This window comes from Rhinoderma darwinii, chromosome 7 (assembly GCF_050947455.1).
Source record: "Rhinoderma darwinii isolate aRhiDar2 chromosome 7, aRhiDar2.hap1, whole genome shotgun sequence".
NCBI lineage: Eukaryota > Metazoa > Chordata > Amphibia > Anura > Rhinodermatidae > Rhinoderma > Rhinoderma darwinii.
In genome coordinates this window covers 138,355,429-138,377,815 of record NC_134693.1, presented here as the reverse complement: position 1 = coordinate 138,377,815, position 22,387 = coordinate 138,355,429, and the positions used below count along the sequence as shown (strand labels likewise).

At 44.4% G+C, this 22,387-nt stretch overlaps 2 protein-coding genes across 5 annotated transcripts; one reads left to right on the top strand and one right to left on the bottom strand.

The window, feature by feature from the left end:
- Positions 1 to 2,497: 2,497 nt before the first annotated feature.
- On the bottom strand, positions 2,498 to 6,914 carry LSM3 (LSM3 homolog, U6 small nuclear RNA and mRNA degradation associated). Its single transcript, XM_075831822.1, has 4 exons — positions 6,805 to 6,914; positions 4,749 to 4,859; positions 4,559 to 4,654; positions 2,498 to 2,985 (listed from the first exon to the last, which is right to left on the bottom strand). The coding sequence occupies exons 1-4, from the start codon at positions 6,823 to 6,825 to the stop codon at positions 2,905 to 2,907; spliced, it is 309 nt and encodes a 102-aa protein (XP_075687937.1). The 5' UTR covers positions 6,826 to 6,914; the 3' UTR covers positions 2,498 to 2,904.
- A 26-nt stretch (positions 6,915 to 6,940) lies between these two features.
- On the top strand, positions 6,941 to 21,356 carry XPC (XPC complex subunit, DNA damage recognition and repair factor). 4 transcript variants are annotated; one of them, XM_075831818.1, is made up of 16 exons: positions 6,942 to 7,125; positions 8,740 to 8,926; positions 10,389 to 10,495; positions 11,440 to 11,560; positions 12,407 to 12,491; positions 12,597 to 12,754; positions 12,891 to 13,011; positions 14,063 to 14,152; positions 14,592 to 15,464; positions 17,168 to 17,328; positions 18,166 to 18,247; positions 18,387 to 18,521; positions 19,219 to 19,388; positions 19,755 to 19,848; positions 19,989 to 20,078; positions 20,807 to 21,356. In XM_075831818.1, exons 1-16 carry the CDS (start codon positions 7,032 to 7,034, stop codon positions 21,011 to 21,013), a joined length of 2,775 nt encoding a protein of 924 aa, XP_075687933.1. In that variant the 5' UTR covers positions 6,942 to 7,031; the 3' UTR covers positions 21,014 to 21,356. The 4 variants fall into 4 exon arrangements, with proteins under 4 accessions (XP_075687935.1, XP_075687933.1, XP_075687934.1 ...); XM_075831819.1 differs by having other exon boundaries at positions 6,943 to 7,125; positions 8,743 to 8,926; XM_075831821.1 differs by lacking the exon at positions 14,592 to 15,464 and having other exon boundaries at positions 6,943 to 7,125.
- The last annotated feature ends 1,031 nt before the right edge of the window (positions 21,357 to 22,387 follow it).

Genomic DNA, 22,387 nt, shown 5'->3' with positions numbered 1-22,387 from the left:
ACGTTTCCCTTGAACGCAGTACAAAAAGAAAAAGTTCTCAGCCAAGACATTGTGAAATTGCTTAAGACGGTGTCAGGTCAGAGGGAGATTACAGACTCAACTGCACGAGTACAAGTCAGGTTAATAAGAGGCCGAGTTCAAGGCGGCACGAAGTGTGGAATTATAGATCAGAGGAGGCCAGAGATTAGGTTCAGGAACAGGGGTTTTCTGATAGTTTGGTATTGACCCTTTCATGACCAAAGGTCATGACCAGGTCCAATTTAGAATTTTTGATATGCACTTCTTTAATTGATAATATCTTTGGAACCACTTTGATTATCACAACTATTTTTACACGACTGATGAGGCTTTCAATTTCTAGATTAGTTTAATTAATTCAGTGTTTTAATTTATCAGAAAAAAAAAAAGTGTCATTTTTTTTAGATATAATTTATCTATTACACTGTAGAGCTCTGTAACAATTAGTCCTCTTCTCCCTCCGTCACCCTGGATCGTTGTGAGGGGAGAGTGAAGAGGGCTATATACACAGGACCGTGAAAAAAATGGCCGTCAACCACGAATGAACGGTCAGTTTTTCTTGGCTGCTTTGCATCAGTGAGTCGCAAAATTTGAAACCATTTCCCGGCCGTCCGACCGTTTGTAACCGGCGTTTGTCATCCATTTTTCATGGATGTTAAAAATAAAAAAAATGGATGAATTTTATTTGTTACGGTTTGTTGTCCCAATCCCCTGAAAACACAACAGTGCCAACGTAGATAGTGCCACATTGCCCATATAGATCGTGCCAGTTCTCCCTGTAGATAATGCCCTCATAGTGCCACATAGTACCCATGTAGATAGTGCCACACCCCCTGTACATAGCACCACATCCCCCTGTATTTAGCAATATCCCCGATGCAGATAGCGCCACCACCCCCCTAAATGGCACCCCCTTCCTGTAAATAGCACCACTGTAGCTCCCTGTAGGAGTGGAATCACTCTGGCTGAACATTCCGCTCCTACATAAAGCCCCTGACATCTCTGTCCATATATGGACAGTGACGTCAGGGGTTAACTCTAAAAGCGGAATCCCCTGCCAGAGCAGGGATTCCGCTCCAGGAGTAGCCCGAAAATACCATCCATATATGGATAGTGACACCAGGGGCTTCTCTAGTAGCGGAATCCCCGACACAGCGTGATCTGACACCGGGGATTCCGCTCCTAGAGAGCCGCTGACGTCATTGTCCATATATGGATAGTGACACCAGGGGCTTCTCCAGCATCGGAATCCCGGGCTAGAGAGTGTTGGCCGGGGATTCCACTCCTAGAGAGAGCCACTAACGTCACTGTCCAAATGGACAGTGACGTCAGGGGCCCTCTCTAGAAGCGGAATCCCCGGCCAGTGCCATCTGACACCGGGGATTCCGCTCCTAGAGTCAGTTCAGGTGGCGCTATCTACAGCAGGGGGGGGGGGGTGGCATCTGCGGTAGAGGTGGCACTATCTACAGAGGTGATGGAGAGACGGCGGGGGCTCCCTCTAGGATGGGAATCCTCAGCCAGAGCGCTGGCCGGGGATTCCGATGCTGGAGGGAGCTTAGGTGGCGCTATCTACAGAGGGTTTTGCGCTGACTACAGGGGGTTGTGGGTGGCACTATCTACAGTGGGTGGTGTATTCCGGGGCTCCCAAAGGCCTGGCCGACATGAGAGGGTAGTGCTGCTCACTGTGAAGCAGCACTGCACGTATAGAGCCGTATGGCAGTCATGAAGGGGTTAAACATTAACAGAGGGGGGGGGGGGGTCCTGCTATTATTCGGAGCTTCAAATAACTATTTCTTGGTTTCCGCCAGAGATTAATAGTCCTAAAAGTGGTCACTGAGGTCTTTCTTTGGCTTCAGTCAGGAATTCAACAGACTCGACAAGGCCTGAAAATACAGCCCTGTAAATGTGCCTATCACAAGTTATAGTATATGTCATAGATTGTACTGCCACCTAGTGATGAGACTCCCTCATGACAACCCCTTGTGTTTTACATTCTGCAAAGTGTCATAACGCTGCTGATATATAAGCCATGTCCAACTTCACAACCAAATGTTATTATCCTCATATCTAATATGAAAAAGGAAAGAACTTTGCAATTGGCTCTTAAAAAGGGTATTTTCATAAATGTGCGAAGGAGGTGGGATCCACCCCTGGTATGTGAACCTATCTCTAGAAAGGGGCCCCTGACCCTCCAAGTCCTATCATCGTCCGCTAAGGTCCAGCCACTGAGTTACGAGAAGTGAACGGAAGCTACGGAAACAGCTAGCCCGGCTGTTTCCATAGCTCCCATTCACTTCTACGGGAGTTAAAGAAACAGCGTAGCTAAGCTCAGCTGTTTCCATACTCTCAGCCCCCTCACTACTCAGCGGCCGGACCTCAGCGTCAGAGGGTGAAGGGTAGGACGTTGATCAGGGGAGTTCATCAGAATTGTAGCCTACAAGGTTTTACATCACAAATATAAATCAGAAACACAAAACCATCATGGGCACCAGTGATCTTTAATTGAATTCCCCAAAATTAAAGCAATCTTTTCGAATACAGTAAAACCTGTATCAGATTTCGGTTACCGGCGTTCAATATAAAACTTACGTTTTCACTTTCACAAAAAAAAATCCAATTTAAAAGTAAAACGTAAACAGTGGCGGCTGCCAAGAAAGCGAAAACGGTAAAGAATATCTTAAAAAAACAGTGAAGGGAAGAAGATCCACATTTTTGGTAGGAGATTAGAATTATTTTACTACCGAACCACAGACTGAGGATACAAGTCTCTTTCCAGCAGCAAGACAAGACCAATGTACCGACATAAGCAAGGATCTTGCTGAGGAGGAGTCCATGGATAGGTCTGGATATCCTGGTCTTGTGGACCCCCATTGTATCCTGGGATCATCAGCCGACCCTCAAGGGAGGAGCTACCAGTACAACGCCATCGCCCCTAACAAAAAGCATGGGGATGTTCCTCTTCGTGGACTGGAAAAGGAGGGGAAAAACAAAAATTCTAAGAAATCCATCAAATGTATTGCTGTACATCAGCAGCGTACAATCCACCTCTATGACATGTCGGGAGTTCTCATTGGTGGGTTGGGCGATGAATGAAGACGCTAGGGAGTTGTGCAGAGCAACGTGGCCGGTCTGTTTTATTTGGGAGAGGGGGAAGAGGCGCCATAATCTCCCTACAGTCTATGATCGGTCTTCCCTGCTCCTCGGTTGAGGTAAAGGGGCACTGAGCTCTGCAAACCAACTCCTTTCAGCCATTTATTGGGGTCTAAGTGTCTGGGCCCCATCGATGAGAACTTCTTTAATTTCAGAAGTTTTCTATAACGGCCGGTACATGAATACATAGGTAAAAAAAAGTTTCACCACTTATTGTCAGACAGACTAGTAGAGGTACATGAGGAGGAAGCCCAATTTCCAGAAAGAGGGGCCCTTGTATTCAAAGCACTGGACCTCGTTGGTGCCAGCTGTTAAAGGGGTTCTACACTTAACTTCATTTTGGGCATGATAATGTCCAGACCTCTACACTGCACAGATATAGGGCAGAATATCCACATAACCACTCCTATTTACGAATACTTTTCCTATGCGGTTACTCACAGGACATGCTCACCGGAAACTTGATAGTTTATAGTGGGTTAAAATAAGACAAGTGGATTTACCATTTTTTTTTCTTAAAAGGATAACTAAATTATTAAAAAACTTTTGACATGACAGTGACATGTCAGAAGTTTTGATCAGTGGAGGTCCGAGCACTGAGACCCCCACCGATCGCTAAACCGAAGCGTTTGGGTGAATACTATGCCACTTTGTTTCTGATCGGCTTCCTGAGGAAAGCAGAGTGAGCGGTGTACGGACTCTACTGACTTTCTATTGAGCCTGTACACCGCTCCGAGGAAAGCCGATCAGAAACTAAGCGGCACATCGCTCACCCAAATGCTTCGTTTTAGCGATGGGTGGGGGGGGGGGGGGGTTCGCAGTGTTCGGATCTCCGCCGATCAAAACTTCTGACATGTCACTATGTCAAGTCAAAAGTTTTTAAAGTTTCCACACTTTACATAAAATGTAACCATTGTATAATGAAACTTTCTAAAATACTTTTGTGTTTCAATATCTTGCCATTTGCAAGATCATTGCTTGCTGCCAGTAAGGAGAAACATTCTTGTATATATCCTACGGATAAAACCCCATTCTGACGTAATACAGCTGAGGGTTCGTTACAATTGTATCCAATCTAGTCGATCCTTTGTAAGCTTAACAGCCTGAACTCCAAGCTGCTATATTGTACCTGCACTGATGCATTGTAGCAAACTATCAGGATAGGAGAGAGAGATTTGTGCTGGACAAAATCACAGAAGATTATCTAGACTGGAAAAAAATTGTAGCAAACCCTCAGTAGTGAGAACTTAGTATTAGTTATTTATGGGTTTCAGTCTCTGGATGTAAACGAGAAAGCTTCAATTCACTGACAGCTCCTGCATCAACACCACAACAATGACTGTTTGCTTTAGTAAAATGTTTCCTTTCAATCACAGGTCACTTTAAATACCTTGTAGATCTCCTCATAGGTTTCCTCGTCGATCTCTATGGTGGTCACGGTTTCTTCTACATCCCCCAGTATCATGTTTAAGTGTTGATCATAGGCCTGTGTAAAAGCAAAAAAAGGGGGAGAAAAATAATGGTATGGTCCAGCGTCTGCAATTTAACACGACCACAGAGACGGTAAACTGGACACGTACGTGCAACCGTCCCCTGAGCTCGCGGTCGTTCCTCATCTTCACATAAATGCGCTCGTCTAAGCTCAGCCGGATCAGATCCAGAGGCTCCTCTACAGTATTCGTGGTCGGTTGCTGTTCATAATATAGAAAACAAAAAGAGCAAAAATAAAACATAACGCCACCAAAAATACACAAACATTTACTTCTTGTCCTGAGCTCTGGTCGTAAATGCAGATTATTAGTTGTATAATGACAAGTTGTGGAATTTCCGAATATATTCAGTTTCAAACTTTTTTGGATCTCTACTGGTCAGTAAATGGAAAGTTTGCATCCTTGTACAGAACTAATACTTTTCACAGCTGTAGGATTGTTACTATAGAATGGAGGGGATTGCTGGGTCAACTTTAATTAAGTCTAAGGACAAACATACCAGTTTGTCTCATTATCCTTAGAGAAGAAAAAGCTTAACAATATATACAATTAATCTACATAAAAAATTTAGTCCCTATGTACATACATTACTTATCCGGAGTTTCATCCCGTATTATACTCCAGAGCTGCACTCACTATTCTGCTGGTGGAGTCACTGTGTACATACATTACAATACTTATCCTGAACTAATCCTGAGTTACATCCTGTATTATACTCCAGAGCTGCACTCACTATTCTGCTGGTGGAGTCACTGTGTACATACATGACATTACTTATCCTGTACTGATCCTGAGTTACATCCTGTATTATACTCCAGAGCTGCACTCACTATTCTGCTGGTGGAGTCACTGTGTACATACATGACATTACTTATCCTGTACTGATCCTGAGTTACATCCTGTATTATACTCCAGAGCTGCACTCACTATTCTGCTGGTGGAGTCACTGTGTACATACATTACATTACTTATCCTGTACTGATCCTGAGTTATATCCTGTATTATACTCCAGAGCTGCACTCACTATTCTGCAGGTGGAGTCACTGTGTACATACATTACTTGTCCTGTACTTTTCCTGAGTTATATCTTGTATTATACTCCAGAGCTGCACTCACTATTCTGCTGGTGGAGTCGCTGTGTACATACATTACATTACTTATTCTGTACTGATCCTGAGTTACATCCTGTATTATACTCCAGAGCTGCACTCACTATTCTGCTGGTGGAGTCACTGTGTACATACATTACATTACTTATCCTGTACTGATCCTGAGTTACATCCTGTATTATACCCCAGAGCTGCGCTCAGTATTCTGCTGGTCGAGTCACTGTGTACATACATTACATTACTCATCCTGTGCTGATCCTGAGTTATACCCTGTATTATACTCCAGAGCTGCACTCACTATTCTGCTGGTGGAGTCACTGTGTACATACAGTACATTACTTATCCTGTACTGATCCTGAGTTACATCCTGTATTATACTCCAGAGCTGCACTCACTATTCTGCCGGTGGAGTCACTGTGTACATACAGTACATTACTTATCCTGTACTGATCCTGAGTTACATCCTGTATTATACTCCAGAGCTGCACTCACTATTCTGCTGGTGGAGTCACTGTGTACATACATTATATTACTTATCCTGTACTGATCCTGAGTTATATCCTGTATTATACTCCAGAGCTGCTCTCACTATTCTGCTGGTGGAGTCACTGTGTACATACATTACTTATCCTGTACTGATCCTGAGTTACATCATGTATTATACTCCAGAGCTGCACTCACTATTCTGCTGGTGGAGTCACTGTGTACATACATTACATTACTTATCCTGTACTGATCCTGAGTTACATCCTGTATTATACTCCAGAGCTGCACTCACTATTCTGCTGAGGTGGGGGTTAAATTAATTTAAAAGCGGAATTATGCGGATAGCCGTTGCTTTGTACTTGAAGAGTATCCAGCCGGCAGGGTGCACTCCCCCTGTAGAACTGGTGTAAGTCACTCTAGAAGTCAGCAGCGGTAGAGAAGCAGAGAAACTATCTGAGCCTATCCAGAATTCACCAGCAGTCATTGTGACTTGCACTCATCCCTTCTGTGGTCCGGGAAATAACACCACGGATCCCCAGTACCGCGCTCACCTGCTCCCCATCATCCGCCATCTTGAAAACCCCGCTCAGCGGAAGAGGCCGGTCACCCTGGTAACGGAACTCTCGCGAGATTTATGCCGCTGTCTGGCGGGCCGGAGTGTTAGCCAATCAGGTGTAAGCTCCGGTGTCATGTGACTTCCTGTGAGTTTGTTATACAACTGCAGCATGTGTGACTGACAGGATACTGAGGGACCGGAGCACCGGGGAGACGGGGAAGGATGGGGAAGCGCCGGGGCTCCGTGGACGCCGTGACTGACGGCAAAAAGCCAAGGAAGCAGCCGTGGAAGAGGGCGCAGGCAGCACGGGGCAGAGGTGGGATGACCGCTGCAGTCCCTATAATTACTGGCTATTATATGACTATATTCGCCTCACGTAATCGTCATCAGCTATAATATAAGCTCCGCCCTTTTCTTTCAGCATCGCCCCTTAAAGGGCTTTCTCTTTTTTTGTAAACATTTCTTAAAGGGGCCATCCACCAATAAACCAATCGCTGACGCACATTGTTCCGTCACTATGGAAAAGTCGCCATCGCGTTTATCACTCGTGGTCACCTGACAATTTCTTATTTTAGGCAAACGCCGCTTTATAATTTACTTTGTGTATTAATATAATTTTGAATGTTGCTTACATCCAGAGCGTAAAGACCTGTGCAATCTCACAGCTGAGGGTTTGTTACAATTTGTGTCTAGTCTAGACAAACCTCTGTTAGATTAGCAGCACAAATCTCTTTCCTGTCCTGATAGTTTGTTACAATGTATCAGTCTGGATTCCAGCTCACAGAGGATTGGATGGACTGGATACAATTATTACAAACCATTAGCTGTAAGAAATATTGGATCCACTGACAGCAAGCAGAGATGTAGGAATTTCAACACTAAATATATTACAAAGTTGCTAAACTTTTCTTTATACTAAAGGGGTTCACGCTAGAATGGAACTAGAATCCCAGACATAGGCGCTACGGAAGTGAACGGCGGCGTGCCTTGTAATCTGTGAAGAGGCGGCGAACGCCGTAGCCTTTGTCAGCCGAGTGGGGGAGGGGTGACAGGAGTTAGACCGCCACCGATCAGAAATTGATGACTAATCCTAATGATAGATCATCAATGTGAAAGTCCCGGAGAACACGTTAAGGCTCAATGCACACAATGCGTATTACGTGCGGCAAATCAACCGCATAATCCAGAACCAGCGCAGTCCTTGAGATTCCAGGAAATCTCACGTACACGCTGCAGTATTTTTCAGCACGTAAATTGACCTGCAGTGTTTTTAAAAAAAATCTGCAGCCTGTCTGTTTCTTGCGTTTCTGCTTGCGAATTGTATCTGCCTAATACGAAGAAAAATGCACCAATTTATGCATCAAAACGTACCCAAAAATGCGTGGTCTGGTTGGGGTTTTACCTGCCAATTTCCTGGGTTTTTGCTCAGTTTTGGTGCGTATTTTCCGCAGCAAAATACGCAACGTGTGCATGTGGCCTAAGGGTTCGTCCACGCGAAACGGAATTGCTGCAGAAAATTTCTGCAGCGATCCCGCACAAACTAGCAGAAATTCCGATGCGGAAATTATGCACCATTTCCCGCGCATCTTACTGCAGAAAATGGTGCAGATTTTTCTGCGTTTTTCTCAGTGCTGGGGGATGGTGACGTTTCGTCTGAAAAACGCAGCAAACGTGGAGATGAGATTTCTTGAAATCTCATTTACTTTGCTGGTGCTGTATTTTACGCTGCGGATTTGCCACACGAAAATCCGCGCTGCAAATCCGCACGTAATAAGCATCGCGTGCATTTGGCCTAAATATCACATTATTTATTTATTTTTTTTATAAATCACTAAAGGATTTATATTGTGTTTTTTTTAATTTTAGAAAAAAAGTTATTTTCAGCTAACTGACTGTTTCCACTTCTGTATCCTCCGGTGGTTTTCTCCAGCAGGTGGTGAGGAGGATGTAGAGAAGGCGCCAAATAAGAAACGCAAAGTCGCAGCGCCAGGTGTCCGAACCACAAAAAAGACTGTTAAAGGGGCAGACAAGACGCCCGCTGGAGAATCTGCAGGGAAGAAATCTCCTAGAATCAAGAAGCCGACTGTGAAGGAGGAGGATCCAGGGAAGGAGATCGAGTGAGTGCATCGTCCTGTGCCAGAGTCCTCCCTGCACAATAATAAAGTGCCGCTGGATCGGTAGCGGGGAATGGGATCGACTTCTATGGAAAACTGCAGTACCACAATTCTGTTTTCCTTAGAAGCAGTTCTAGGGACATTTAAACGTTATGAAGATTTCTATTTCTCCAATGCATCTAAAATTAAAAAAAGAATCGACTTTGCATAGAGTCTTGATTATAATTCACCTACCGTTTAGTGTATACAGCTCCTATGCGGACCTATTCGTCTCCATGGTGACAGACTACAAACCAATCCTGATCCTGGAGTCAGATTTAAAAATAATAACTGATAAACCCCTTATTTGTTTTTTCTCACCTTCTGCATGATTTAATGTAAATATTGCGCTTTCTCTGGCGTTGTCATGGTAGCGTTAACCGATTATCTCTGCATGGACTTCCTGTCATGTGACTTCCTCTTAATAAGAGCACATTCATTGGAGTAAATGTGACATGACATGATGTCCATGCACAGAAGTTTGTGGGTGCTACCATGGCAACCCCAGAGCAAGCACATTATTATAATTAGAGAAACGCAAATTAGAGGAGCTGTACTAGGTTATAGATGTTAAACTGGTTACTGACCTGAATAGTGCGGTCTCCCTGATTCCAGCGCTGTGTTTCTTTTTTTTTCCTGGACCCTCCTGTTTCAGAGATATGGCCCGTTGTTGTGTTGGCTCCCTATATGCTAATTTGCTGTAGTTAGCCAACAGGGCGTGAACTACCCTCATGCTGCCTCGTGCTGATTGGTAAGAGTCAGAGGCAGGGAAACTAGCTCCGCCTCATTGGTTTACTACAGCAAATTAGCATAGAGGGAGGCAACACAACATTGGGTCATATCTCTGGAACGGGGGTGTCCAGGGAAAAAAGAAAAACAGCGCTGGAATCGGGGAGACAGCGCTATTCAGGTCAGTAACCAGTTTAACGTATATGTCCTAGTGACCGGTCCTCTTTAAGGTGTTTATTCAAAGATACTGCTCTAAAGGTAACAATTCTGGAGATCTATCCTTTAGCTGCCCCCAGCCCCCTCCCAATAATTCCTAGATCTCATTGGCTGCACCAGAACCCCTCTTGGTGCATTATAGACTGCCGTGACTTCTTTATTCCAGGTATGAGTGATTTCCACCTCGGGAAGTCATCTTACTTGTCTCAGTGACCCATCAAATATAACTAAAAGTAGAATTCCCCTTTAAATGAAACCGGTCGCCAATAAGAGATGGCATCAATTGTATCTTTAAGTAATTAACGAAGGGCCCCCCCCCCCCCAAAATAAATAAATAAAATGCCTCGTGGCCGTGCTCCTCCATGACTCCTCCTCTTTCAGCTCATTAGCATATACGATGCTCTGTGTTGCTGCACCACGGTCAGATCTTTCGTTCACTGCCGGATACAATGTATCATTCTATTTCTTCATCTTCATTCAGAGACTTATTAAACTTGGAGTCGCAGCCTGCCGTCCCGGATGCAGCGGTTAAAGAAGAGAGCAGCTCGGAGGATGGAGAGGACAGCGATGACTGGGAGGACGTGGAAGGTATTATTGAGGGGGGTGTAAGTTAAGGTGCAGCAGTGTTTTCATTTTTGGGGTGTAAAGAGTAAAACTTCTGTTTGTACGTATAAGTAATGAAGACTTTTTAAGGCAATTTTTTGTAAAAAATAACAATGTTTTATGGTGTTTAATGCAACTTTGTAACTGGTTTTTTTTAATAGAAAATGTTTACTTTTTGATATACAATCCTGGATACATAGAAGCTGTATCTTGAGCTGAAACCCGAATCCGTCAGGTCAGCGGGACTGACGGTTTTGGTGGCTGCAGGTCCTAATCCACTTGTTATCAATAACATCTAAGTTGTGAACTGTCAAAGACACGCAAGACCTGCTGTCACCCCAGCCGTCAGTCCCGCTGACCTGACGGATTCGGGTTTCAGCACAAAATACAGCTTCTATGTATCCAGGATACATAGAAGTTGTATATCAAAAAGTAAATTTTTTTCTTTATTTTTTATAAAAACCAATTAAACCCCACAATATGTTTAATTTTTTTTTACTAAAACAAAGTGTTCAAAGGTTTACGTGAAATTCAGTTTTGGGTATAAAGTTACTCACTATCCCACCACCTTTCATCTCCCAAGTTTTCATTACTTGGAGTACATGGGAATATTGGGTGGGGTCCTTCGTTAACGCTGAGCTCCAGGCTTTGCCACCTATTGCGGATCATTTCTCTGTATAGTTGATATGGCGCTAGCTTGGTCACAGGTGGTGCAACCAGTTATTGAGTTCAAGGGGGTAGGTACTTTTTTTTTTTTTACATGGGTGAAAATGTTGTTGGGTAATACTTAAATGATCAGAAATCATTCAATGCGTCAGTTATGTAATAATTGGGGACACATGGGGTGCTAGTACTTTTGCAATATAAAAATACGTATAGCGTGACCGATCCTCATTGAATTATTTTCTGTGTCTCCCCTTTTACAATAGAACTCAATGCAACAACACTGGATGCTTTACAAGCCACAACATCCAATGATTCTGCGTTGCCCACCGAGTCCGTGGAAATAGAGATCGAAACAGCAGAAGCAGCAAAGAAAAGATTAAGAAGGTTGATCCTCACGCTTTATTTTATTTTTTTTGGTTTAAGGTGTACAAAGTAAAATAATTGCCTAAAATGAATAATTCCATATACAGAACTCCTCCACTGAACAATTCTAGTAGCCTGTATTCTAGTCCAGAGCTGCATTCACGATTCTGCCGATTGTTAGAAACAGTCAGGTAGCTCGGAAATTGGCAGAGAATGCTCTGTGCAGACGCTGAAAAAGCAGGGAATACTGGGAGAGAACGGCTTGGAAACCTGCAGAATTATGAATTCAGCTCTGGAGTATAATGCAGGATGTAACTCAGGATCAGTACAGGATAAGTAATGTAATGTATGTACACAGTGACTCCACCAGCAGAATAGTGAGTGCAGCTCTGGAGTATAATACAGGATGTAACTCAGGATCAGTACAGGATAAGTAATGTAATGTAATGTATGTACACAGTGACTCCACCAGCAGAATAGTGAGTACAGCTCTGGAGTATAATACAGGATGTAACTCAGGATCAGTACAGGATAAGTAATGTAATGTATGTACACAGTGACTCCTCCAGCAGAATAGTGAGTGCAGCTCTGGAGTATAATACAGGATATAACTCAGGATCAGTACAGGATAAGTAATATAATGTATGTACACAGTGACTCCACCAGCAGAATAGTGAGTGCAGCTCTGGAGTATAATACAGGATATAACTCAGGATCAGTGCAGGAAAAGTAATGTAATGTATGTACACAGTGACTCCACCAGCAGAATAGTGAGTGCAGCTCTGGAGTATAATACATACTGCAGCAAAGTCTACAATGGGATTAAGGCCGAGACGAGGTACTGACTGAGTGGCCTTTGTTATACAGAGAGAAGAGAAAGGCAGAGTTTGCCGCTTATTTGCGCCGAATGGTAACCCGGTTCAGCAAGGAGTTGCGAGAAGATACGCACAAGGTGAGACACACAGCAGGAAGTGTACACAACATGTAGATAGATCCTAAAGGAACTGATGAGAACGACTCGGCTTTAAATGCTATTGTTTTCGGTCTCCCCCTTCAGGTACATTTGCTCTGCCTCCTTGCCAATGGTTTCTTCCGTAGTGACACGTGTAACTCCCCTGACCTTCAGGCGGTGGCGCTGTCTGTGGTTCCAGTTAAATTTATAAAAATTCCCGCTGCCCGGGTAGATGTGGTGTACATGACAAACTTGGTGAAGTGGTAAGACCATCTCCTTGTTAACTTTTATAATTGTCTGGTTGTGTTTATTACAAGCATATTCAGGGTTAACTATGATGGGATAGCGAGACGATGTAACGTGCTACGTGTTTCCAGGTAAACTTCTCTCCCTTCCTAGGTTTACAACCACGTTTACCTTGAATCCGGACATGTCTCTTGATGACAGAGACGTTTTATCAGCCCGGCTGGAGCGCAGATTTGGAGTGTACGGAGTGAGGGATGGAGAGGAGATGGTCCATGTAAGATCACACAATGATTCAAAACCTAAATGCAAACTTTGTACTTGATTTCCCTGACTTGCATGATCCGGACAATCCCGCTGCCAGATTCTATTTATGTGGGATCTCGCTGCTGGGAAACCACGTGGTCGGTGTCTATGTAAATCAATGGAGTTCCGTGGCATCCATTATATTTAATCAGTGCCCTGAAACCTTTAGCTAATAGAGGGAATATCTAGATTGTGGGATGCCCTCCTATTAGCAAACCATTCTTTATAGGGCTGAAAACTTGTATAGACATAACTTTTCTCACAGCTGAGTTTTTGCTCCAATTGTATCCAATCTGGGTAATCCTCTGTGAGCTAGAGGCCTAACTTGAAGCTCCTGGGACGCCAAATCTGTACCAGGGTCCCCCAACCCCCCCAGGCATCAGGGCTAAGTGCGACTGTAATCTGAGCACCCCCTCTGTCTGTCAACTAAATACAAAAGCGGCAGAAATCTCTCTCCTGTCCTTTATAGTTTGCTACAATGTATCAGTACAGGTAAAATGTATCAGTTGAGTTCAGATAGTTTAGCTCACTCAGGATTATCTAGACTGGATACAATTGCAGCAAACACTCAGCTGTGAGAAATGTGCACTGACAGCAAGCAGTTGAAATGAAACGCAAAGTCTATTAGGAAGTCTCAGAACTTTTTATTCTGCAATAGCATTTATTAGCTCTCCACTGGATAGATGATCAATAGATCAGTAGGGGTCTGACCGCTTGGACCCGCACTGATCGCTAAAATGGGGGACCCGGCCACATGACAGCGGCTTGGAGGAATTTAAAGTGGAGCGGTGATTGAGCATACGCCCTACCTCTCCATCCGAGTGATCGTTAGGGGTCCTAGTAGTCGGACCCCCTCCCCCACACTGATCTAACGCTCTCCACTGGAGCGGTAATAAATGATTCTGGCTGGAATATTCCTTTTGCTTTTGTTTACATAAAACTGGAAAAGTATTTTAGATTTATTTATTTATTTATGTGCTGCAGATCGTTGATGTTTTTTTTTTTTTTTTCTTCTTTTGCAGCTTTTCTTGATTCTCCTTCGGGCGTTGCAGCTTCTGAGCCGCTTGGTGCTTTCCTTGCAGCCAATCCCCTTAAAGGAACCACCCACCAAGGTAAGGTCAAGATATGTTTCAAACACACAAGGCGAGGCATGAGCCACTTGCAGCTGTTGATGAACTTTATAGGAAAATATTCTGAGCAGAAACCTGCCTTAGGCCTCATGCACACGGCCGTGCCCGTAATCACGGTCCGCGATTACGGGCACGTCTGGCGGTCGCAGACAGCCACCCATATATTCGGCCCGTGTTCCCATACAAAATATGGTAGCATGGTCCGTAAAAAGTGAAAGATAGGACATGTCCTATCTTTGCGGGGGCATTCCACGGCCCGGACCCCTTCCTGTAAATATATGGGAATGGCGTCCATGGTCAATAGAAGTGAATTGATCCGTAATTACGAACAAATTCTACAGTGGTGTGCATGGGGCCTTACTTAATAATTGACATAAGAGTAATGGAGACTTGAGCTCAACTGTATCTCTATACCTTCTAGACAACAAGCAGCCCAAAGGGCAAGTCCTCTAAGAAAACCGTGAAATCCCCAAAGTCTCCTAAAAGGAAATCAAAAGCCGCACCAAAACTCAAGGAGGAGAAAGAAGAGACAATTTTCTTGGACAGTTCAGAGGATGAAGACCAGAAACCATCAGAAGATACCAAGCCTAAGAAAGAAGTACGTAAAGGCAGGAAGAACAAGTCAGGTGGGATTTCTGAAGACCCTAAGAGTAGAGCTAGTCCCAAAAATCAGCTCCGGAGGAAAGCGGCCTCCAAAGTGACATACAAGGAGGAGAGTGAGAGCCGCACGGGCAGCAGCGACTCCGACTACTCCTACACTCACAGCGAGGACAGCGACTTCTCCGACTGGGATGAGTCGATTGAAAGAAAAGTTAAGGGGTCATCGTATGTAAAGGCGAACAAGAGGAGGTCGGGGGAGGGCACAGCAAAGAGTCCTGTTGCCCCAGGACAGCCTAAAGCAAAGTGCTCGCCTAAAGATGGCAGCCAACAACCTAGGAGGAGAGGCAAGATCATTTCCACCGATGACGAGGATGGCGTGACCGCGCCACCGCCCCCCAGAGGTAGCGATCAGTGGGTGGAGGTTTACTTGGAGAAAGAAGAGAAGTGGATGTGCGTGGACTGTGTGTATGGGACTGTGAACCAACCTTCACTCTGCTACAAGGCTGCCACCAAACCGACCACTTATATTGTGGGGATCGACACCGCTGGACACGTTAAAGATGTGACGCGGAGATACGATCCAGAGTGGATGACCAACACCCGCAAACGACGCGTTGACGCAGAGTGGTGGGAGGAGACGCTGATGTTTTATAAAAGCCCCGACACTACTCTGGAAGACGGGGAAGATGCAGAGGTACGGAGCATAGACTGACCTCATGACAGTGTCAGAAGCAAAGAACTGGGATAAAATTTACATCTTTGTAAAATTGTTGGTCAGTCTAAACTCGGGCCAAAAGGATCCCATGCTGGATTGCCAAGGCATGTCATCCCACAATGCCAGAGCAACGCCACCCGGGTGTGGGTGGGGGGATTACAGGTCGTAACAGTCCAGCAAAACTCTCAATATGATGTTCTCTTTATTAAGATTTCTCTATTTTTAAATAGAGTAACAGACTTTACTATAGTCAAAGCTGCATTCACGATTCTGCAGGCTTCAGACCTGAAATCTCCCAGCATTCCTGTTGCCTCAATGTCTGCACAGAGCTTGCCCTGTTGATTTGCATTGTAGTGGGCAGTGTGGTCATTACACCACGAATCTGATAGAGAAAAAGTGTGTACTTCTACATTATGTTTCCAATAAAAAAACAGCAGAATAGTGAGTGCAGCTCTGGAGTATAATACAGGATGTCACTCAGGATCAGTACAGGATAAGTAATGTAATGTTTGTACACAGTGACTCCTCCAGCAGAATAGTGAGTGCAGCTCTGGAGTATAATACAGGATATAACTCAGGATCAGTACAGGATAAGTAATGTAATGTTTGTACACAGTGACTCCTCCAGCAGAATAGTGAGTGCAGCTCTGGAGTATAATACAGGATGTAACTCAGGATCAGTACAGGATAAGTAATGTAATGTATGTACACAGTGACTCCACCAGCAGAATAGTGAGTGCAGCTCTGGAGTATAATACAGGATGTAACTCAGGATCAGTACAGGATAAGTAATGTAATGTATGTACACAGTGACTCCACCAGCAGAATAGTGAGTGCAGCTCTGGAGTATAATACAGGATGTAACTCAGGATCAGTACAGGATAAGTAATGTAATGTATGTACACAGTGACTCCACCAGCAGAATAGTGAGTGCAGCTCTGGAGTATAATACAGGATGTAACTCGGGATCAGTACAGGATAAGTAATGTAATGTATGTACACAGTGACTCCACCAGCAGAATAGTGAGTGCAGCTCTGGAGTATAATACAGGATGTAACTCAGGATCAGTACAGGATAAGTAATGTAATGTATGTACACAGTGACTCCACCAGCAGAATAGTGAGTGCAGCTCTGGAGTATAATACAGGATGTAACTCAGGATCAGTACAGGATAAGTAATGTAATGTATATACACAGTGACTCCACCAGCAGAATAGTGAGTGCAGCTCTGGAGTATAATACAGGATGTAACTCGGGATCAGTACAGGATAAGTAATGTAATGTATGTACACAGTGACTCCACCAGCAGAATAGTGAGTGCAGCTCTGGAGTATAATACAGGATATAATTCAGGATCAGTATAGGATAAGTAATGTAATGTATGTACACAGTGACTCCACCAGCAGAATAGTGAGTGCAGCTCTGGAGTATAATACAGGATGTAACTCAGGATCAGTACAGGATAAGTAATGTAATGTATGTACACAGTGACTCCACCAGCAGAATAGTGAGTGCAGCTCTGGAGTATATAAGGTAGTGGTTTACTCGCCCTGTATATTCAAGTATAATGTGATGTTAAATAATTGACCCTTAACCTCTAGTTTATTTCTGACACTTTTTAGAAATGTTAACTGTTCACGGCTAGACCCCTAAACTAACTCCTGGTCTTGTATCTCTCTAGTTTGAAGCTAAATTACTGGATAAACCCCTGCCGACCTCAATCACCGAGTATAAGAACCATCCTCTCTATGCTCTGAAGAGACACCTGCTTAAGTATGAAGCCATCTACCCGGATTCTGCGGCCACCCTGGGCTACTGTAGAGGGGAAGCTGTATATTCCAGGTAATGACGCTGTGCTCAGTGTTGAATATGTCAGTAATTATAAACATGTTTACAGATTTCTGTTTTTCTACTTTACCATTGGAATATGGGGCTGACACGGAGCAGCATCCCTTCTCTGGTCGTACATTATCGTTGTATCACACTGTGACATGCAGCCTCAGACCACCGGGGAAACCTGAATCAGCAGCCGGGCCCTTCTACCAACTCTTTACAGACTTTAAAGGTTTATTTCCAATGATCTTTGGGATCTGTGATCAATGATATGTGTCTTAGGGTAGACAACAAAACTGCTACATGTGTTTCTTATAAATCCCTAATCTTTTTTATGTAGTTATGGACAACGCTGCAATCCTTCTAATAGGACGAGAAGTTAGCTACTTCCTCACTCATATCACAACTAAACTACACTTCCCAGCTTCCACTGTTTTTCAACTTCGTGAAGAGCTTGTAGACTTTAAATAAGAGTGAAGGCCCTGGTCGGTCTGATACATGTGACTGATAAGCATTTAGTCACCAATATCCGATCATGACTCTCACTACAGGAAGAGATTCAATTGAGCAAGTCTCTGCATGGTGAAAGGCATAGAGGAAGCGTTGAGAGAGGAAAGGGGAGGAGCTTCTGACTGACTGGGTGACTGAAAAAGCGGCCCTGTGATAGTTAATATGGCTGACATTGGCAGATAGCTACTTCCTGTGCAAGAAAATGAATGCAGGAGAAGACTGGAGCACCAACACCTGAGCTTACAAGATATTCGGGTCCCAATGTCAAACATAAAATGACTGCACATGCACCCAATTTGCTTTTTGATAGAAAGTAACCTCTAATTCTCTCTACAGGTCTTGTGTCCACACCATGCATTCCAGAGACACGTGGTTAAAAGATGCCCGTGTGGTGCGGCTCGGGGAGGTGCCTTACAAGGTGATGAAATAAACTTTACCCCCCTGTGCGCAAAATAATTGGACGCTGAAGATAAACTTTTAACAGAGATGGTGAAGAAAAAAAGTAGAGGATACGCTGTAATGTAATTTATGTCCCACGCGTTCTGCTTCATGCACAGATGGTGAAAGGACAGTCTAACCGAGCGAGGAAAGCGCGCCTGGCAGATCCGGAGAAGAAGGACAGCAATGACCTGGCTCTGTTTGGCCTGTGGCAGACCGAGGAGTATCAGCCGCCCATAGCCGTGGATGGAAAGGTGAGCGCAGAGGTGGCCGAGAAACGCTGCGGTGTCAGGGCTTGAAGTTTGTAAAGTACATTGAAGGCTTCATGGGATTCACGCGTTCCTATATGTAACACATTAAAGGGGTCCTCGGCTTTGGGCAATCCTTTCTTGTTAGAAGTGTCCCTCATGTTTACATAGTGTCCCCCTGCTGGGACCTCCAGCGATCAGCTGTAATCTGTGGGGAAACCTGGCAGTAAGGCCCCATGCACACGACCGTAGATTTAGTCCGCAATTACCGACCTATTCACTTCTATTGACCATGGACACTTCGTATGTTTGCGGGAAGGTGTCCGGGCCGTAGAAAGCCTCCGCAAAAGATAGGACATGTCCTGTCTTTTACTTTTTACGGACCATGCTCCCATAGTATGGGAGCACGGGCCGAAAATGTGGGTGGCTGTCCGCGGTCGGCCGTGCCCGTAATCGCGGACCGTGATTACGGGCATAGCCATGTGCATGAGGCCGCCTTGTTCAATTACCCTGGAGCGCCACCACAGGAGAAATGAAGAATTACACAGTGTCCATCCATATCAATGTGTTGTCTGTGTAATAATAAATATTGTAGGGTCAGGGCCCCGATCGTCCTCGGTAGGGAGCCACACATGAGGGAAGTATCTCCTCCATAGAGCGCATACGTCCATGAGTATTACCAGATTCTCTGTTTCGTCTGCAGGTTCCACGCAATGAGTTTGGCAACGTGTACCTGTTTAAGCCCTGCATGCTGCCCGTCGGCTGCTCTCATTTACGGGTCGCTAATCTTAACCGTGTAGCCAGGAAGCTGGACATCGACTGCGCCACGGCAATCACCGGCTTTGACTTCCACTGTGGCTTCTCGCATCCTGTGTAAGGCTGAAGCGCCCTCTGACGTAACATTTGGGGTTTGTACCTAATTTATCCAGTGTACATACTCCACAAACCCCAAAGTCTGAAGCTTTTGCTTTTACTGCTTGCAATAACTCTGCTTTCTATCAGTGAAAAGAACAATCGTTTACATCCAGCCTGAGCTATTACCCTGTTCCTGTCCAAGCACATTTGTAGCCTCTGCCTGTAAACCATTAATGTTCCCATTCACTGACAGTACGCAGAGATCTTGAAAATTGAAAAACTCAAACACCGTCTATTAGAAAGTTATAGAACTTTACTAAGGCTATAGATTTCTTGTCATTTTGGCTTCCTCCTCCTCATGTCAGTCTTGTTCTTCTCTCCTAGGAATGACGGCTACATTGTATGTGAGGAATATAAAGACGTCTTGCTGGCTGCCTGGGAGAATGAGCAGGCAGAGATCGAGCGCAAGCAGAAAGAGGTAAATGATACAGTACAGGGTCAATTCACATGAGCCTGATGTAATAACAGGGAGCAAAAATATGAGGGCGTGTAAGGAGACATTGATCCATGACTGATCCATAACCAATACTCATACCAATCCCTAACCTTGTGTTGTAGAAGAAAGAAAAACGAGCTCTGGGCAACTGGAAACTGCTGGTGAAGGGGCTTCTGATCAGAGAGAGATTGAAAGTGCGATACGGACAGCAGGTAAGCTACGACCAAAGATGGTGCCGGTCACCCAGTAAGTCTGCACATGGGCATTAACTTCACTCAGCAAAGGAGTCTCCTGAATGTTGATTAGTGACAGACCACGCAACCTTATGATGGTTTCATTTTTTGGCCGGGTTGACATACCTCAATACCTGTGTGGAACAGTCCATGCAATTTCATCATACAGGAAGTTCTGGTGCCTGTATAAGTGACACAGGATTATCCCCATTGACTCAAGTAGAAAAAGTGTGTCACCGCAGACTGATTCAGACTTGCTACGCAACCGCCCCAGTGTGATATTATATATATATTCAAAGCAGCAAGAAAAAGAACAGGTAAGAAACTGACACATGGAATTCTTAAACGGAACACGTGGCAAACTTTGGTTTTGGTTGGAGTCTCCCTTTTAAATCTGCATTATACCTAATTCCTTGCAGAAATGCTGCATGTTTCACTGCATGGATGCAACCCGTGGCAAATCTCCCACACCGAGTCACAGAGGGGGTTTTGCTGCAGACTTTATCTGCATTTGACCCTGGCCGTTCCCTCACTTGACCTTTGCATTAATTATACATTAACCGGTTTGACCCCTGTATCCAATGCTTTCACCAGACTGATAACGTTGCGCTGCTGGCTGGTTACATTGGCTGAGTTCCGGTTTTGTATCTATATGTAGGACATAAAATACAAATCTTATCCTGATTCTCACTCCGTTATTTCTGCAGGACTCCGAACAATTGACCTCCACAGCCGGAAAAGGATTCTCATCCGATGAAGAAGAGCCGGTAACCGAGACCCCAGCTCTAGACGCTGCCGTATCCTGGCCCCAAAACCGTGAGGCTGAAGCGCAGCAGGGACGGAAAGCGAAGCAGAAAACCAAGAGGGAGAAAAAAGGAGAAGAGAAAAACTTATTCCCATTTGAAAAGCTGTGAGGTCTTACGGGCACAGATGAACCACAAGTCTCCGCTTCCTATCAGTGACTGACATTCAAGGAACAGGCCGGGCAAAACTGATACGGTTATGTCTAGTGCAGGACCTGAGGGCGGAGCATGACCCAGAAATTCAAACCACACCAGAGAGAATCGTGTCATGCTCCGCCCCCTCACTAGGTATAACAGCATATACATTTTTGACCCGAGTATTCCTTTTAAAGATTGTGTATTTGTATTCAAGGAAATGTAAGAATAGAATATTAAAGTAGAATTGTTTATAAAAAAGAATAATAATTTGTCTCCCATCTGTTTTTGTAAAAGACTTAAAATAAATGTTTTAGAGATGAGAAAAAACAAGTTTGGCAAAAGCGCTTTTTATTATTCCACAAGCCGGACAATCCTCGTCCATCTACATAATGTGAATAGAAATGAGGAGATGAAACTGATCTCTTTACATCACTGAGGCCGCAATCAAGTCCTTTAATGCACCACTTTATCAGCATGCCGGACTAACAGGTGTTACCTGATAATCTGCCACTTGGAGCTACATTGGTGCCTGAATATTAAGGCTATATTCACACCAGCGTGACACTTACGTGCATAAATCTGTTGGTGTGCGTTATGCATCAGTGCGCGTTGCGTTTTTCACACACTGGCAAAACACTTTTTTTCTTCAAAGGAATTGATGTACAAATCACATACCCATTGACGTCAATGGGTGCGTAGGTGCATGAAAACGCACCAATATAGGACATGCAGTGAGTTTCGTGAAAACTCCTGAATGTGTGAACGGCCCCATTGAAATCAATGATTCTGTGTTCTGTGTGCGTGATTTCCATGTACCGCACACGTACGAGATTCAGTTCGTGTGAATGGGCCCTTCGGTAACATCCCCAAGTCATGTGTCGCTATTCTAGAACTAGTGCGACTCTTATGCTACTGTACCTGGATACTTATTTCTAGTAGGGATCCCACAACGAGCTTCAGGGGTGCAAGGCAGTACATATACTATATACCAGTAGTCACAATCCCGTGGCTTTCCAGCTGTTACTGACCGAATTCTGTGTGGAAATTCCGCAGCGTTTAGAGTAGCGGCCAAGTGGGCGAGATTAAGTAAATCTCATGCCCACTCTGCGGGGGAAAAAAAACGCAGGGTAAACGTTGTTAACTTGACCTGCGGAATTTAATTCCGCAGCATATCAATTTATGTAGTTTGTTTTTCCGTTGAATTCAATGGGGATGCAAAACCCGCAACAGAAATCCAAGCGGTGCGACTTTTGCGCCGTAATCGCAACGTTTACGCCGCAAAAATCGCATGCAGGAAGAAAAAAAATAATCATACTTCTACCCAGAACGCCCTCCTTCCTGCAGTCC